The sequence below is a fragment of the Physcomitrium patens genome, chromosome 20 (assembly GCF_059467195.1).
Source record: "Physcomitrium patens ecotype Gransden chromosome 20, ASM5946719v1, whole genome shotgun sequence".
Classification (NCBI taxonomy): Eukaryota; Viridiplantae; Streptophyta; class Bryopsida; order Funariales; family Funariaceae; genus Physcomitrium; species Physcomitrium patens.
In genome coordinates, this window is record NC_143429.1 from 13866088 (window position 1) to 13884319 (window position 18232).

The 18232-nt window shown below is 41.5% G+C and overlaps 1 protein-coding gene and 1 long non-coding RNA gene across 4 annotated transcripts; one reads left to right on the forward strand and one right to left on the reverse strand.

Moving 5' to 3' along the window:
• The first annotated feature begins 3171 nt into the window (after window positions 1-3171).
• LOC112273352 (threonine--tRNA ligase, mitochondrial 1) lies at window positions 3172-9869 on the forward strand. 2 transcript variants are annotated; one of them, XM_024502018.3, is made up of 20 exons: window positions 3172-3446; window positions 3585-3696; window positions 3956-4088; window positions 4208-4267; window positions 4505-4597; window positions 4864-4938; window positions 5129-5257; window positions 5375-5464; window positions 5834-5922; window positions 6086-6182; window positions 6410-6496; window positions 6641-6725; window positions 6969-7096; window positions 7700-7786; window positions 8064-8156; window positions 8279-8371; window positions 8603-8824; window positions 8958-9029; window positions 9250-9321; window positions 9427-9869. In XM_024502018.3, exons 2-20 carry the CDS (start codon window positions 3644-3646, stop codon window positions 9520-9522), a joined length of 1854 nt encoding a protein of 617 aa, XP_024357786.1. In that variant the 5' UTR covers window positions 3172-3446; window positions 3585-3643; the 3' UTR covers window positions 9523-9869. The 2 variants fall into 2 exon arrangements, with proteins under 2 accessions (XP_024357786.1, XP_024357785.1); XM_024502017.3 differs by having other exon boundaries at window positions 3963-4088.
• Window positions 9344-11480, reverse strand: LOC149987309 (uncharacterized). 2 transcript variants are annotated; one of them, XR_016498988.1, is made up of 2 exons: window positions 11130-11480; window positions 9344-10381 (listed from the first exon to the last, which is right to left on the reverse strand). It is a non-coding gene; the product is annotated as an uncharacterized LOC149987309 (long non-coding RNA). The 2 variants fall into 2 exon arrangements; XR_016498989.1 differs by having other exon boundaries at window positions 9344-10713.
• Between the last annotated feature and the right edge of the window lie 6752 nt (window positions 11481-18232).

Below are 18232 nucleotides of genomic sequence, written 5' to 3' on the forward strand. Positions count from 1 at the left end.
TACATCGCACATGATTAAATTCTAATGGGAGATCAAATGTGATGGCTGTGTGGTTTAAGTAAGAAGTGCTTGCTATTTTGAATCTTTCTGATTCCAACTCATTTTTAGTCAAGTTTTAGCATGTCAGGCATAATATGCACATATTGAGAAGTGTTCAGAATATTTGTGCTCGTGAATATCACCTCTGTCCATCAATAATTTTCTTTAATTTCATGTTTATTCACAAGCATTGCTTAAGTAATGTGGTAAAGCAATTTCATGTTATTTTTACATATAATTAGTAATGTTGCATCTCTTGGTTAATTGTTTGATGGATATTAATCCTAAATGGAAATTTAACATCAAACAATTGACTTTTTAATTGTTATTTTTCGTTTTTGGTCTTGGTAACAATCAAAGATTGCCTTTTCAAAAAATATTCTTTTAAGAACTTTGAATTCTTAAATAATTCACATACATATTGTATTTAATGCAATGTATATTCATGTATTATTTTTGTAATTATAACAATTTCATATGAAAATGTATTTTGAATATCATCTTGCAATTATTTTTTATGTGAATGATTATGATATTTTCATGTTTTTTATAATTACTTTTAGAATTGTCTAATTAAAGCGTTTGGTGATTTGTATGATAATAAATTTGTAAGAATATTTTTTATGCTTGAAAGTGGGTAAATTTGTAAAAAAAATTGTGAATATGATAAATAGAATAGTTTATTTTTTTTTATCTTTTCATCATTGATTACTATTAAATATTCAAGTAATCATGTGTTCTAGCAATTGCGTTTCAAGCTTCAATTCACAAATTAATAGAGCCTAATAGAATTTCACCTACATACAAAGTTTTTAGAGTATAGAGTTGTGTCATTAAATTATTTCTTAGGTAGTGTATGGAAACAAATTGAAGACACAATACTTTTGTTAGTTTTTATTAGTTTTAGAAGATAATATTGAATAGTACTATATGATTTGTACTACAAGCTAGGACTTGTCTAGCATATAATAGAAATTCCAAAAAGTATCACTTCTCCCTTCTTTTGGTGCATTTGTGTTTGCATCATGAATGAATGTCTATTTTGTAATATGATATCAAAGTCATGGATGAATAAGTGTTATAAATGAAGTCTATTGGATGAATTTTATAGATGAAAAACTTTTGCAAATGAACTATTGCCATCTTGCTATTGTCAAAGCCTTGCAATCATAATACCAATAGAGTCTTGTCTTATTGTTGAACCAAGCTACTATTGCAGATTTTATTTTCTATTTAAATTAATCTGTCAATACTATTAGTATTGAAGGAGTGTTATTTTGCTCAATCATAACTTGGTATCACTACCTTCTATTATTGTACTTTATACAACAATTGTTAATTGTTCTTCTATAGTTACTATAAGTTTTGTTGAGATTAAATAATCTTGTCATTTGTTGCTATTGCATTCATTGTCTTTACAATGGCATCATCCTAAACTAAATACCGTATTGATAAGTTGGATGAAAAGAATTATGGCACATAAGCATTTGTTATAATATATTTGGTGCATATATGTAAACTTTGCATGCATATATATGGATATGGATGAGAAATCAAAATAAAAATCAAGCAAGGCAAAAGCACAAGCGTTGATTGCCCTCAATTTCAATCCTTGGCAATTAACTCAGATATGCAAATATAAGATTGTAAAAAAGAATATTGGATATATTGCTTAGAATCTACAAGCCTTCAAAGTTTATTATTGAGATCTTTTTTATGAAGAAACTTTACAATCTTTAGTATGTTGATAGAGAATCTATGCAAAGTTTTTTGGGAATTTATTTTATTTTATTTTAGTGATCTATGCATTGAATTTGGTGATAAAATAGGCAAAAGAAAAAAGCATGGTATTTCTTGTATTTATTGCATTGCCAAAATCTCAAAATTTGCTTGTTCAATTGATTGTACTGAGAAAATGAAAAGAGATCATGGACAAAGTAATGCAATCTATACTAATTGATGAGAAGACACAAAGAAAAAAGAAGATTAATTTTCTATTTTTTGCCTTAGCAAAGATAACTAAAATAAATTTTCTTTGTTGAAGTCAAAATGCAAAAAGAATAGTTCTATTAATAAAAAGTAGATTGACCAACAATTAATATAGTTCTCATAGGAAGAGAGGTATATAAGTCTCATATGGATTATATCACCTTGGATGTATATAGAAAGATAAGACTAAGGCTTTAAAGTCTCTCTATGACACCTTTATATAGTACATATGGACCTTGGTGAGTCCCAAATCTTTGATCTACAAGCAACTTATCTTTGTGGCTTGTATGTCATATTTTATTTTCTTATATATATATATATATATATATATACATATATTTTTAGAATATTGTTAATAGTACTTTAATACAAAGCTTTAGATAGATTAAACTATTGTTTTGTTTATTTGATAAATTTATTTTGTAAAATTTTATGATAATAATATTTATACTTATATAGCTACACTTGTCGTTTCTTAATCAAATTAACATGCATTAAAAGAGAAGATAGAGAGTGGAGAGAAAGGATGACAAAAACCATTGCTTGTGAAATAATGTCTAGAAGTGGAGAAAGAGAGAGAGTTATTATGAGAAGTTGTAGGCTAATAGTGGAGGAAAGAGCAGTTGTTGCCCAATAGAGAAATATAAGTTGCAATATATCACAATACCTTTGGCAGGTGCATTTTAATTTTTATAAAATCAAAAATATTCTCATAATAAAAATATTTTAGATTATATTCAAATATATAAAAATTGAGTTTTGACAATTCTTTGGTGAAGATTCACATTTCTCTCTTTCAACACATTCAAATGGTTAAAATTCATGAGTTGTTTTAAACAAAACAAAGAGGATAATTTCAAAACGGACTAAGCCACACAAGTTTGTGCGTCTCAACAGAAAAATTGTAGCTTTATTCCAGTAAGAAAATCACATGAAATTCAATTAGACAAGTGCCACACATACATTAGACAATCACTGAACGCTTTTTATTCAAAACCGGAGCTCGTAGTGAAAAGGAAATTACCCGAACCCTTCTCATCCTTCCCACATTGGTTCCGATGAAAGGCAGCATCGAAGGGTTCTGGAACGCACTTCCAAACCCTAAACCCCTGAAACCCTAGTTCAGTCTTGGAGATGTGAGAGGCTCTTTTGGCAGCCAAACCTCGACTCTCCATCGCCTCAGCGATTGCCATCCTCGGTAAGGCGATCCAGCCCTTGCCTTCTCCGTGCCTCAGTAATTGTCGTCGTTGGCAAGGTCGTCTTGCAATGGAAGAGAAGATGAGCTCCATGGCCCTCAGCAGCCCCGCCGATGTCAAAGGTATGGCGGACACCGTCATCAAGAAGCGCGTCGAGTTGTTTGAGAAGCTGCAGAAGGAGCAGGCCGAGGCGTTTCGGGCGAAGGGCGGGGATCCCATCAAGTGAGTGGCGGTGGGCATGGCAGGGAGGGGTTTGGGGTTTAGGGATTTCATAAAGTGGTGATGAGAGTGAGGCGCTGACAACGGTGATGGTCTTGTTGCTGGTGTTCGGATGATTTGATGAGAGTACTTATGGTGTAGGATTACGATGCCGGATGGAGCTGTGAGGGACGGGAAGAAATGGATCACATCGCCCATGGATGTTGCGCGGGAAATCTCTCAGGGACTTGCAAACAGCGCGCTCATTGCCGAGGTGTGGTGCTGTGATTGGAGTGTTGATGAATTCGACCTTTGGGGAATGAATTAGTTTGTTATGTTTCTGAGGCACGTGATGCCTTGATGGAATTGGAAGAAGGATTGGTATTAGTGGTACATGGTGCACTCTTTTGAAGTCAGCTGGGATACAGTAATATAGGAGTGTGCATCTGTTCACGAGTACTCTGTCTTCTATCTACTGCTTGGTTTTGTGACCAGGCACTGTGAGAGACCTCTCATGTTTTCCTGCATTTTAGGGCACAGGTGAATGGCGTGTTATGGGACATGACGAGACCATTGGAGGGCGACTGCACTCTACAGTTACACAAATTTGAGTCAGACAAGGGTCGCGACACCTTCTGGCACTCGAGTGCTCACATTCTTGGCCAGGTTTTTTGTTCGTCCTTTTTACATTCATGCAGTGATTTGGTTTGGTCATTAGTTGCGTTGCAATATGAGACTTGGCGACAGCACTTGACAGTTCTTTGGATGTGTATTTCCCATTGCAGTCAATTGAAATGACATACGGATGCAAGCTTTGCATTGGACCTTGCACCACTAGAGGAGAGGTACCGAATTTGGCTACTCCCTCTGCCGTTGATTTGGGTGCCGTAAAGTCTCTGTTTTTCGTGCTTCGTCGTTTGCTCATGATTTCTCTTAACTATTCGCTTTTCAAAATATTACGACTTGAAGTGCGCTCAGCTAGTGTTATTCAAGAATCAATTGTCCATGAAGGATTCCGTGTTGTTTGTTAACCATTCACACCGTAGCAACTATCGACCTCTGAAAGTTTGGTGACTTTGCAGGGTTTCTATTACGATGCTTTCTACCATGGGCTTACCTTGACTGAGAAAGATGATTTTGGAAAGATTCAAGCACAAGCAAATAAAGCAGTGAAGGTTACGATGTTTTTCTCAGTTTCTGACCAGCGTTTATTTGAATCCTAAGTAATTTCGTGTGGAAAGTAGTGACCTTTTCATGATGTTTACATTTCCATAATTCCTTGATTTCTGAGGTGAAAATGAAGAAATGTGGTCAACATGTGTTCTATATAGCTGTATTTGCAACATTTGAAATGTCGGTGATCAGTTATGTGATGGTCACTGGCCGTGATTGCTGAGCTTAAGCTGTAGCTGACTCTTACTGCTCTGCGTCATGCTCTCAGGATAAGCAACCTTTTGAGAGGATTGAAGTTACCCGCGAACAAGCTTTGGAGTTCTTCGCAGAAAATCCGTTCAAGGTGAGTTAATCGCTATTCTCGAGGTGCTCGTAACTCTCGTCGGTCAGTGAGCTCCCTTCAGTGTGAGGGTGTTTCTTGGTGTTTTCATGCTTTGGCTGTGAGCATCTAAGAGGTTATCAAGGGGGATATATTCAAAGCAAGCACGCACGTAAGAGGGAGACTGAGTTTGTGTTCACGTATATCGGTGCAGGTTGAAATTATCAATGAGCTTCCGGAGGATAAGACAATCACTGTGTACAGATGTGGTCCGCTTGTAGATCTATGTCGTGGTCCTCATATCCCAAGCACTTCTCACGTGAAGGCGTTTGCTTGCTTGAGGGTTAGTGGTACTGCCACACTGACGTAGATGCATGTTTTGTGTTTTGTTTCCTTATTTGAATGAATTTGTAAGTCACGAGAATGTAATTGTGGTGAGAATATTCTTTGTGCACTTCAGGCTTCGGCCTCATACTGGAGAGGAAGAGCAGACCGGGAAAGCCTTCAGCGTGTTTACGGCATTTCCTATCCAGACAACAAGCTACTGAAGGTAATATGTCATATCAAGGTTCTATTGGTGATGTGATGCTAGGCAGTGTCGTTCTCTTATGGCAACATATTGGATCTGTGAGAGCAATATAGTATCCTTTATTTTTCTAAGTAACAATATATGGGTACCAATAATATTTTTTTTTATCACAAGTCACTCAAACTCTAAATTCTAGAAGTCAGATTACGCTGGTCATTTCTAAAGCGCATCTATGCAAATTTTGGAATGATTTGTAACGAGTTGTCCTGGGTAGCTGGCTTCTTAGGAATGACGTTCTTAGGTCGGAGTGAGTTGTGCGTAACGTTTTGCGTGTGCTGTAGACGTTTGTTTAGGTTGTGGTTATAACATTTTATAACCGAACTTGCGCAGGAGTATCTTCATAACGTGGAGGAAGCTAAGAAAAGAGACCATCGGAAGCTTGGCCAACAGCAAGAGCTTTTCTTCTTTCACGAATTGAGGTTTGGTTCACTGTCACGTTTCTGTTCGGCATGATGAACAAGTGCAGAGTTATGGTCGCTAGAACACATGCTTCTGTTGTGTTTTATTGTTGTGGTTGTGTTTCAGGAATGATCCCGTTCTCTTGGATGTTTCTGATTACACCTGATTTTTCTGTGCTGTTAGCCCTGGGAGCTGTTTCTTTTTACCTCATGGTGCTCGGATATACAACAAATTGCAAGCTTTTATCAGGGATGAGTACCGAAAAAGAGGTTATGAGGAGGTGCGCGCTGTTCTCGTCATTCAATTTATGTGTTTGTAGCTTTTCTGGTTTATTAGAGGGAAGTGTCCTTACTTTGTCAGTATTTCGTATGCGGCATTTTGTGAATTTACAATTGATTTACAGAAGTCTTTGCGCTTCTTGTAGATGGCTCACCATGATACTCTCAGTAGGTTGGTCTAGTACACAGCGAAGTCTCTAACGTATCTAGCTATGTTGGCTCTTGACAGGTCGTTTCTCCGAACATGTTCAACATGCAACTTTGGGAAACATCCGGACATGCTGCGAATTACAAAGACAACATGTTCACATTTGAGGTTCGTTGTCCTTGCAAGGGCAGGGCGCAGTACTATGAGATCCCCATTATCTTTGACTTCTTGGTCGCGTACTGGCCAATGTTTTCTTTGCGCTTTTTTTCTCCGAGTGTTATAGTAACAGTGATTGTAATTGTTTTTTTTTAGGTGGAGAAACAAGAGTTTGGATTGAAGCCCATGAACTGTCCTGGTCATTGTCTCATTTTTGATCATCGCGTCCGTTCATACAGAGGTAAGGGTTCATGTTCATCATTGGGTTGTCCGGAGGGGTAAAAGAAATCCCATCAATCCTGAATCATATGTTTCGCTAGATTAATAGAACAGTAGTTGCAGTATATTTTTATTTTTTGTTCTTCTTTTTGTTTGTTTGTTTGTTTTTTTTTCTACGCTTGTTCTATTTTTGTCCATTAGACATTTTCCACTAATCTTGGTGTGTGCGCCAACCTTTCTTAGTAGCTTTCTGGTTCTTGTACAGAACTTCCGTTGCGCTTGGCAGATTTTGGAGTGCTTCATCGGAATGAGTTAAGTGGTGCTCTTTCTGGACTGACGAGAGTACGAAGGTTCCAACAGGATGACGCACACATATTCTGCATGGAGTCTCAGGTCCGTCACTTCCGCTCTGTTTGTCGACATCTTGCTTGAGGTCCTTAAAAGCTTGGTAATGAACATGTTTCCTAGTTGAGGTACGGATACTTCAGTTCTGGTGGATTGATGGTACTGCAATTCGTCTAATGTGGTTGAGTTGATTGTATGAGTCATATGAAACCATAACGTGAATAACGTTTTTGAACTAGTGGACTCGTTCCACCGAGAGTTGAGGTCTTGGTTTCGTACTTCACCTTCTTTTGTTGAGTTGGTGGATGTTGACCCACCTGTGGAAGTTCTAAATTGACACTAGTTTTTAGATGGTCTTGGTATCGTTACAAGTGGAAGTAGTTGGCTTTCAGCGCAGAGGGTTTCTATTGATGGTGAACATTTCTGTAACTGGGTTGGTTTCTTGGAAGTCTTATGAAGACAAGAGTTGTATGTTAATTGATACCATTTGGTTAATTGATAAATTAATTCAATCTAATAATATTCATTGGGCACAGTATATCCTCTTCTTTTTTTTAGATAATTGTTGAATTGATGTGGAGTAGTATGCACCTTTGCATATGCAGATTTATAACCTTGTGTTGTGCCTTGTGTTATGACGTTTATATGCAGCTTCTAACTGAAGTAAAGGGCGCCTTAGACTTTCTGGAGTTCGCTTACGGAGTGTTTGGTTTCACATTTGAGCTGGAGCTTTCCACGGTACAGGAATTGTATTGCGTATTGTGGATTGCACGCTTGTACATAATCCTGTGTCTAAGCTCTTAGTTGTTTTCTAATTTCCTTGGTTTTTTGAATTCTTGATGTGTTTCAATTACATTTTAGTCAAGCGAATCGTTGTCTTTGATTATTCCGGATGTCTGTAGGTCGTGTTTTTGGGGAGAGAGAGTAGGAAGCGTGTGTTTTGTCCAACTTCTGCAAAATTCATCTGCATGTATGTAAATTTGTGTTGCCTGAACAGTTTTTGTGATGATGGCAGAGACCAGAGAAATACTTGGGTGAGATAGAGACATGGAACCGAGCTGAGAAAGCATTGGAAGCTGCCCTGAATGCGTTTGGTAAACCCTGGCAGGTGAGTATTTCGGCTGGTCTTTAGCGATGTAGATTGGAGAACGTTGGGTAATTAGCATGATTGAAAGTACGTCTGAGTTGGTTTGCGATGGATCCCCTGAATCGGTTAATCAATGTGTGCAGATTAATGAAGCGGATGGTGCCTTTTATGGACCAAAGATTGACATCACCGTTTTTGATGCATTGAAGAGAAAGTTTCAGTGTGCTACAATCCAGGTGGGTAGGCTAAATTGTTGCATTTATTGAATAATCTCATGTTATTATGGTTGATCTTAGAAATTGTTAGATTTCATCAGTTACAACTCCGTCATTTCTATGGGCGAGTAATAACAGACATAGTTACAGCGTGGTCCTCTTGTGGAGAAGTACTTTCAGATCTTGACGACGATCGAGTGCTGCCGTTTGTAATATGTTTTTTTTCTTATTATGGGTCTTCGTCAAGTGCAGCTTGACTTCCAGCTTCCGATACGTTTCAACCTATCATATTCCACGGAAGACGAAGCTAAGAGGGAAAAGCCAGTTATCATCCACCGTGCCATTCTTGGATCGGTAGAGCGGATGTTCGCTATTCTGCTGGAACACTATGCAGGGAAATGGCCTTTTTGGCTGAGTCCACGTCAGTGTATCGTTTGCCCGGTATCAGAGAAATTCACGCATTATGCGGTGGAGGTCCGTTCTTGCATTATCTCACCTGGGATCAAAATGATCATTAGTTTAGTTATGAAGTTCGTGTTTTGGCAATTTGACAACAATCATCGTCGCCGCACTCATCGGTGTGACTTCTGATGGGGTGTTGGTACAGGTTCGGGATGCTATAAATGCAGCTGGCTATTTTTGTGAAGCAGATGTCACTGACCGTAAATTGCAGAAGAAGGTATGCTGCTGATTTACGTACTGATTCAAATTTGAATCGTAGCGTTTGTATTAAGGGTTGCCATGCATGAGTTGGTGGTTGTAGGTAGGTCTTTGCATTATTTTCCCATCTTCGCAGAGTTCGCTTGCATGGTTTCGGTATATTGCCGTTGAAACATTTCAATTGTTTGTTGCGTTAAGTTAATATATTTGCGTACTGTGAAACTCTTTCACTGTTTCAGATCCGAGAAGCTCAGTTGGCGCAATTTAACTACATTCTTGTCGTTGGCGAAGAGGAAACAAGCAAAAAACAAGTTGGTTTCTCATATCTCTGAATTGGTTGAAATGGTTTTGGTTAGATTTATTATATGTTTGATTTAGTTGAATGCTGTCTAATATTTTTTGTGTGCACCGTGTAGGTGAACATCCGTACGCGAGATAATGTTGTGCATGGCACCAAGTCTGTTACTGAGTTGCTAGCAGATTTTCAGAAAGAGACTGCTGAGTACCGCTGAGGGATCGGTTTTCCTCTTGTGGTCACCCATGTAGAGCCTGATTGCGAGCTGGTTTCCTTCCACTATTGGAAATATTCATCCTTTTATAGGAGCATTGCAGTTTTGTTACAAAAGATTATATTATTAGAGTATGGTTTACACAAGCTCGCCCATGCGGGTTATTGTGTGGTGTCTTGAATCGCCAAGTTTGCTGAAGTTGCAGCTGGCCAAGAAAAGTGCCTCATTCATTTGGTCTAGTGGTAAAAAAGGTGGTTTCTTCTGTTTTGGCAAGGGTGTTGGATGCTTGTGTAATGAAGAAACATTGGAATGAATTTAGGATCTTCACCTGCACGATAGGCTTCAAGCAACCCAGCAATGACCAGCACCGTTTCTGTATTTCTATGTGTGTGTTTGCCATGACAAGGCACCCCTTTCGTCTTTATTATTCAGTAACAGGCTCACTATTACTTGGTGATCTCTTTTATGTGTTTGAGATTCTTAATTCAAAATCTAGTAAATATTATCAACAGTAGATATACGTATATGTACACATATACATTTGTGTGTGTGTGTATATTTCGGTTCGTATAAGCAAAACGCATTATTTGATCATAAAATTATCTCAACAATAATGTAGCCTTGATAAGAAAGGTGACTGGAAAGTTCTACCTGAAAAAATCCTTCATCAAGAAGGGGGATGGTGATTATTACTGGGCCTTCTAGCTTAACCAGAGTCATCATGTTTACTTAATTTATGGTTGTGTCGTTGCTCGTCTCTTTCAACGGACCGTCCAACATCTGGGACTAGAATGTTTTCCGGTTAAACCAACAATACACCGGCATGTGTCAAGCCCATAATCCCAAATAGAAATCTTCGGATCTGGTGGTATTCCAAAAATCACCCAAGGTAACTTGTGTATGCTGTTTGAACCATAGAACATTATCTATTTGCTGAGGCATAGTTTTTGTTGTCTCACGGTGTTGTTATTTTTGTCTTGTTTATAGGCCGTTAAATATACGTGCATGTCAATGGACTTTGAACGTACTACTAACTGAAGAATGTGACATAGTGGTTAAGTTTTTGCGTGGAGAAAAATTGGCCTTGGTTTGCAGTGTATTTCACCCTATTAGAAAACTTAGATGTCTTGACATTTGGACATTTTCTTCTCGTTTTCTCACACACGAATACTTCTGAAATTAAACATGTTCAACCTACAAAAGCAGACAATGTTTTCTACTTTTTCCGTTATTGTTGTTTTTACCTATTTTTCCTGTCTAACCTCCCATATGTTTACTGACGAATATGTCACGCGTTTTTCAATTCAATAATTCTCAATTATCGAAGTTAAACACACACACGTATATATATATATATATATATATATATAATATGAATTGAAATGATTTCGATTACGACTTGTGCTCGGAATCCATTTCAATGCATTGAAACAAATGTTTTGGATGACAAGTTATTGACTGATTATAATAATGAAAAGCACCCACATTGCTCACGTAGCATTAAATGGCATTGTGATAGTGCTTAGTAGGCCTGATCGTCTTTATCCCATTTATCTGGTGATGGTTCGATAGAGAAGAATAATCTTTCAGTCAACGAAAGCTTCGAATACCTTGTCTACGCTGGCATATCGAAGTCGCCGGAGCATGAGCACGACTGCAGGCATGCAAAGGGCAATGCCATTATTTGGGAATGTGCTGATCTGCCCGCTACGGCACGCAGATACCGGATCAGGTCTTGCGGTTAGGAAGAATGGAAGAATGGCTACCCCCAGCATGCACATGGGCTTTTGATATCTTTCAACCGTTTCTGTGCGAGCATAACCTTGCATGGATCACATCCCTTGGCTTTGTAGCAAGACGTTTTGACCAGTCTCATGTGACTTCACCGTGTCGGCCTTCACGTTTTGGCTTTTTTTGGAGATTTTCACACAATTTTTTGGTTTAATGCGCGTACTTTGCCTAGCAACCGAGGCCGTTGTAGTGATTGGAACATTAGACTATGGCTGATAGCGGACTGACCAATCGTGTAGATATGTACGAGAGGCATTGTTCTTTTTCACTACGAATCAGATGCTTTTAGTAATGCTGTGAGATAGTGCTTGTGTTCAACCCTGGGGAGAGAAAATTCAATCGTTAAGTAGAAGCTTCGATGGGGCAGATCCGGCTACTAGGTTTGTTACAGTATCCCGAAGTGACTAATTGTCAAGTTCTTGTAAGTTGGCGCTAGCGAGGCCAATACATAGTGCTGTACATCGCTGATGCGTGTTGGAAACAATAACAGTGACTAACCAAACATAACGAACAAACTAAGTGAAACGTCGCAACTAGTCAAATATGCGAGACCTAAACGGTCGCACCTCCCTCAATAGAATAATAACAGTGTACACTCAATTTTTAATATAGGTAATATATTTTTTCTATCATAAACTCTCAAGTTCACTTGCTTCTAATATGGTATCAGAGCGAAGCTCTGAAAAAGTTTTATGATATATATTTAAGAAAACACTGCAGACAGAAAAAGGAGGCTTTGTAGAAGACGTTCTACATAGAAAGTTGGGGCACCAACGAATCCTCCTCTTGTCTTCAAACATGACTGCAAGCATCATTACCACGGATAAGTGGCCTAAGTTTGATGGCTAGTGGTATTCCATCTGGAAGAAAAAGATTCAAATGAAGTTTGAAATGGAGAACTTATGGGATGTAGTTTCAGGAAAAGAAACACAACCAACACCTGTTCAAGAAGTAAATGCAACATCAACTTCACCATCAACTAATCAAACTGAAATCCTTACCTGGAAAAGGAAGGATCATGTTGCTTTAGCAGCAATTTGGGATTGAGTAGAAAATCCAATTTTCTCTCATGTCTGAGCATGCAAGACAGCCAATGAAGCATGGCTGGCCCTTGAAAATACATACTCAGCAAGTGGCATCGTCACTCAATCCCACCTACAAGAAAAATTCATCACACAAAAGATGAAAATTGGAGAATCGGTAACTCAACATATACACAACTTCAGAAGTCTGCTTCAACAATGCACTTTTGTCGGAGTTATCATTTCTCCTCAAATGGAAATCCTCACTCTCATGAGGTCCATGCCATCCCAGTATGGCATCGTGATACAAACGCTTCGCACAATGGGGACTGTAACACTCCCCACGCTGATTTCAATCCTCTTGCAGGAAGAAACAGCCATGAAAAGCTCTTCTTCTGACTCACATGCCCTCTTTGTAGGAGGCAAAGGAAAGACAAAATGGCAACCTCACAAATCCAATCCAAAAGACCATAAGCTTTCAAAACAGCGCAACAAACCTACAACTCCTTGCCCACATTGCAAGAAAATGGGGCATTGGGGTTCCGAGTGTTTCAAACACAAAACACGAGTTGCTGCAAATTCAGCAACAACAAATCATGATAACAAGAAAAATAACCAAACATGGAAGCAAGAACAAGTAGAGGAATTACCTCCCGCTTTCTATGCCCATGTTTACATTACACAAGCTTTTTGCTCTGCTAAATTACTTAAGCCTGGAACTACCAAAGACACACAATGGCTCATTGATACGGGTGCCACCCACCACTTGGCACATAATAAACGACAATTCATTAATTTCAAACCATTTCTACATGATGACAACAAAGTATACCTTGGCGATGCCACAACATTACCCATCTATGGCCAAGGAGAAGTAGAAATCTCAATGGCAAATGGCGAGACACTTCGTCTCTCCAATACCTTAATATGTACCAGACTTACACAAAAATCTATTCTCTGTATGTGACTATGATCTCGAAGGTGGTGGAATCTTAATAAAAAATCAGATATGTAATCTATTAGCAAGAGACAACACAATACTCGCCTCCTGTCCTCTTTGAGATAATCTTTATCTACTAGGATCAACAGAATTCCCAGCCCAAAATGTGGTGGCACATACCATTGCTTGGTCGAGAGAATCACCATCTGTTTCAATGCCCCCAAGTGCCGATCACAGAGTTTTTATCTCGAAGCCTTCACTGACGACCCTTTCCGGTCATTACGTATGCTGGTCACCACAGCTCTCTCCAGCGCCGTCTTCCCCCACTACGAGCGACTCTGCCTGGTGGACAGTCGACATGGAGTTATCTTCCGCCCTCAACCCCCATGCCTCTCAACTACCACTACCAGAGCCTCGGAATCCTACTTGTCACCACAAAGCACAGCAGATTCCTCTCCACCTCGGCACAGCAAACTCGCAAGGACACCATGGCCGAACCGGAGATCCCTCCATGGCCGAACCGCTGCTGTCTGCTGTCTGCTGCTGCTGTCTTTTCCGCCCATATTACGACACTACGACCCACTACAGCCCCGTTGCCCGAAGCCACTCAAGCTGTCGCCTCAGTTCCAAGCTCGCAACAATTCTTGCGGCATCGAAGGCTTGGTCATCCCAGTACTGACCGCCTCAAGCACTTAATCACCAACTCAGCTGTCACGGGAATCCACCTCAAAACGATCTCCAACCAGGTGTGCCCGACATGCCTCCATGGCAAACATACAGCCAAAAAGTTTCCAAAACAAGCGACTACAAGAGCCACTCAACCTCTCGAATTAATTCACTCTGATTTAAGCTGCCGCATCGCTACAACATTCTCCGGCTACGAATACTATGTTACATTCATCGACGACTTTTCCAGATATACCTTACTAAGACTATTACGAAAAAAGAGCGAATGTCTACATGAATTCAAAATTTTTCACACATGGGCTGAGAATCAAACCGGCTATAAAATCAGAACTCTCCGCTCCGATCAAGGAGGAAAGTACTTATCTTCAGAATTCACTCACTATCTGGAAGCACATGGAATTCAACGTCAACTCACCACAGCGTATACACCACGCCAAAATGATGTGGCTGAACGCAAGAATCGAACTCTCCTAGACACCACAAGGTGCATGCTCCATGAAGCTCAACTCTCTAGATCGTATTGGGGAGAAGCAGTCACCTGTGCTGCGTATATACAAAATCGACTTCCCACGAAGGCTATTCCTTCTCACACCACTCCATTCGAGATGTGGCACAAGAAGAAGCCCGATCTCACTCACATTCGTGTATTTGGAAGTCGATGTTATGCCAAAATCCCTGATCCGCTCCGTGTCAAGCTTGATGGAAAAACGGAGGCTTGCATATTCCTTGGCTATAGCCCGGTCAGCAAGGGATACAAGGTTCAACTCCTCCGCACCGGCGCCACCGTCGTCTCCAGCGACGTCATCTTTCAGAAGGAGCCTGCTTCTCCCCGCCAACCTGTTCAGGCCAGCCCCTCACCCGATGCCAGACTCCAGGAAGACCCACATTTCTTCCTTCCCAGCGGGTCGCAGCTCCCTGCCACTCCACCTGCGCGTGTATCCACGCGTGAGCCCCAGCACCCTCTTTCTGATGCTCCGCAGGTGCCGTCGGACCAGCATCAACGTCCTCCTTCACTACCTGTCACGAATCCTCTTAATGATCACCTCTCGTCTGCTGCTCAGGAACCAGCTGCTGCTGATGGCCCCAGCCCGGGGTTGAGCAATTTTCATATTTTGCTTCCCCTGGCTCCAGATTCCGCCCGTGCTCAGTCCCGACTTGAACAATCCTCGTTGCCCGAGGTACCACCACTCCTCCCGGCTAGACCGCCCCCGCGGCATGACGTCCGGTCTCCCACCGGCTTCGCCCTCATGCCTCATTTAGGCCACCACAAACAAGCTCCCAGCACGGACCATGTTGCTGACTCTCCCGTTGAGTCCCCGCATGGAACCTCTCCTGTACTCGTTCGCAAGTCTTCTCGCACCAACAAAGGCGTACCCCCGCCGCGAGACCCTTCCGAAAATTATGATCCAAGTTCTCTTCGGCCGCGGAAGACTCCTCCGCGACCCTCTCGACCGAAGCGCGCTCTTCTAACCCTTGCCGCCCAGCTGAAACTTCATGTCCATCAGATGGACGTGAAGACAGCCTTCTTAAATGGCGTTCTCTCCGAGGAAATATACATGCGGGTGCCGGAGGGGGTGACTTCCCCCCGCCCCGGCATGGTCTGCCGCTTACTCACGACCCTCTACGGGTTGAAACAGTCTCCCCGAGAATGGTTTACGGTCATAAACAAATTTTTACTTACCGTCGGCTTCACAAATTCTGCTGCGGATGGGAATGTCTATGTGTTACAGAACCGCTCTCACTTCGCGGTCCTCACCCTCTACGTCGATGACACTCTCATCGCGGCGAACTCCCTCCCCTTGCTCCATTCGATCAAGCGACAACTTAACTCTCGCTTCTTACACTCCGATCTCGGCGAAGTACATCACCTGCTCAGTTTACAGGTCACTCGAAATCTTGATCACGGATGGTTCCGAATCACACAAGCTCTGTACATCACACAGAAGCTTGCAGAATTCGCTTTCCTCGCCTCCAAACCTGTGTCGACCCCGCTGGCCCCTGGGACTCATCTTTCAGCGGCCGACTGTCCGTCCTCCTCTGCCGAAACTGCCCTTATTGCTGCCTTCCCCTATGCGAATGCTGTAGGGTCGCTGAACTGTGCCAGCTTGTGCACTCGCCCGGATCTCTCGTTCACAGTCAGCGTTCTTGCTCAATATATGCACAACCCGGGCGATGCCCATATACGTGCATATAAACATGTGTTTCGGTACCTCCGCGGCACTATCGACCACTACCTGGAGTACCGCCGCACTTCTACTGTGCCGCGCCCTCTCTACGGCTTCAGCGATGCCGACTGGGCAGGCGAAGTGGATCAACGCCGCTCGACATCCGGCTACGTTTTTCTTCTGTCAACAGGCGCCATCAGTTGGAGCTCCACGCGCCAAAAGACGACAGCCCTATCCAGCACCGAGGCTGAGTATGTCGCCATGGCCACAGCCGCGTCTGAACTTGTATGGTTGCGGCAACTCCTCCACGACCTTCACTGCACCGACACCCTAAAAACGCCGACCCGTGTATACTGCGACAACCAATCAGCGTTAGCATTGGTCACAACCACTCGTTTTCACTCCCGCACAAAGCACATTTCTATCCGCTACCATTTCATACGCCAACTTATGGCTGAACACAAAGCCAAATTTACCTACTGCCCAACAGAAAATATGCATGCAGACATTTTCACGAAGTCCCTCACTGGACCGAAGCTTGCCCAGCATTTACCCATGCTTGGCCTGCTTGGAGGAGAAACCCCCCGTTCGTGATGCTTTGGTTAAGCGACCGTGTTGGAAACAATAACAGTGACTAACCAAACATAACGAACAAACTAAGTGAAACGTCGCAACTAGTCAAATATGCGAGACCTAAACGCTCACACCTCCCTCAATAGAATAATAACAGTGTACACTCAATTTTTAATATAGGTAATATATTCTCTCTATCAAAAACTCTCAAGTTCACTTGCTTCTAATAATGCGGGACTTCCGCGTCTGAGGGCTTGGTCAAAATTTTAGTGCGGTAACGAATATTAGTGAGCATGACGTCGTATTTCACACGTAGTGTGCGTGGAGCGAAGGTACGGATGTAAGTTTGGTAGCCTTGACGGGATCGTATCGATTAAGCTTGAACAGCTTCGTCAGATTCTTGGTCTGTCATAAAACATCAGTGAAATTGAATCCTTGGGCTTGGACGGACATGATACGGAACCCCAGAAGCAGTGGTGCGTATCTCTGGTGCTTTCTACACTCCCGAAGTTTCAGAGCTTCAGGAGTCCTCACCAGGAAGTGTACCAAGTGAGTGGAACTTTTGGATCAGTGTCAGAAGTATCCCTCGATCCAAATCCTCGGAAGGCTTCGGAGTTGCTGGGCATTTTGAGCTGCCAGGCAAGGTCCACGAAACATCAAAGAAGGTTTAGAAGCCTGGAAGCTCTGAGGTGATGATGACAACATCTTCAACAGCCCAGAACATTGAAGAAACCCTGCAGACAAAGGTGCGGGGAGAAACGGAGGCTGAAACGATGAGCCTCCTCTCTGCCAGCATAGAAAATCGTCATCCGGATTCAGTCAAGGGAAAGATCCTTCGAACAGAACTAGGAGCAGTAAAACCAGAGTCGGTGAGGACTAAATTTCAGTATCACGTCCTTGCGGTGGATGACAGCATGGTCGATCAAAGGGTCATAGAAAAGCTTCTCAAGGTCAGTCACTTGTTTAAAAGACAAATCATACTTGCTGCTGACTTCATTGAAATGAAGCCGCAATATATATATATATATATATATATATCGGTTGAACCTAAGAAAAATTTATAATAGGATAATAGAGTAAATCATGAATTGATAATTCGTTTAGCCATTGCATGCAGTCACAACCGTCGACAGTGCTGTGAGGGCCTTGGATGTCTTGGGTCTTTCAGAAACACGCCCCAGCTCTTCCAAGGTGCTTCATTTTAACTCTTTCGTTCAGATCAAAAGTTAGCAAGTCAGTTTCTTTAGCAAAGTGAGCACTGTTATCTGGTTTAACAAGAACTTGTGATGAATCTACAGAACTGGATATAAACCTGATAATGACGGATTATTTCATGCCAGAGATGACTGGTTACGACCTCCTCAAACGAGTGAAGGTACTTCACTTCCATTCCAGTGTCAGCTAGTATTTGATTCATTGATCCATTCCAGCGTGCTCAGTATCTGCAGTTTCCATGTAATGAGATTTAAAGAATATGAATCAAGATGCTAATAAACACGTTTTCGAGTGAAATTGCCCTTTGAGAAGTGCACAAA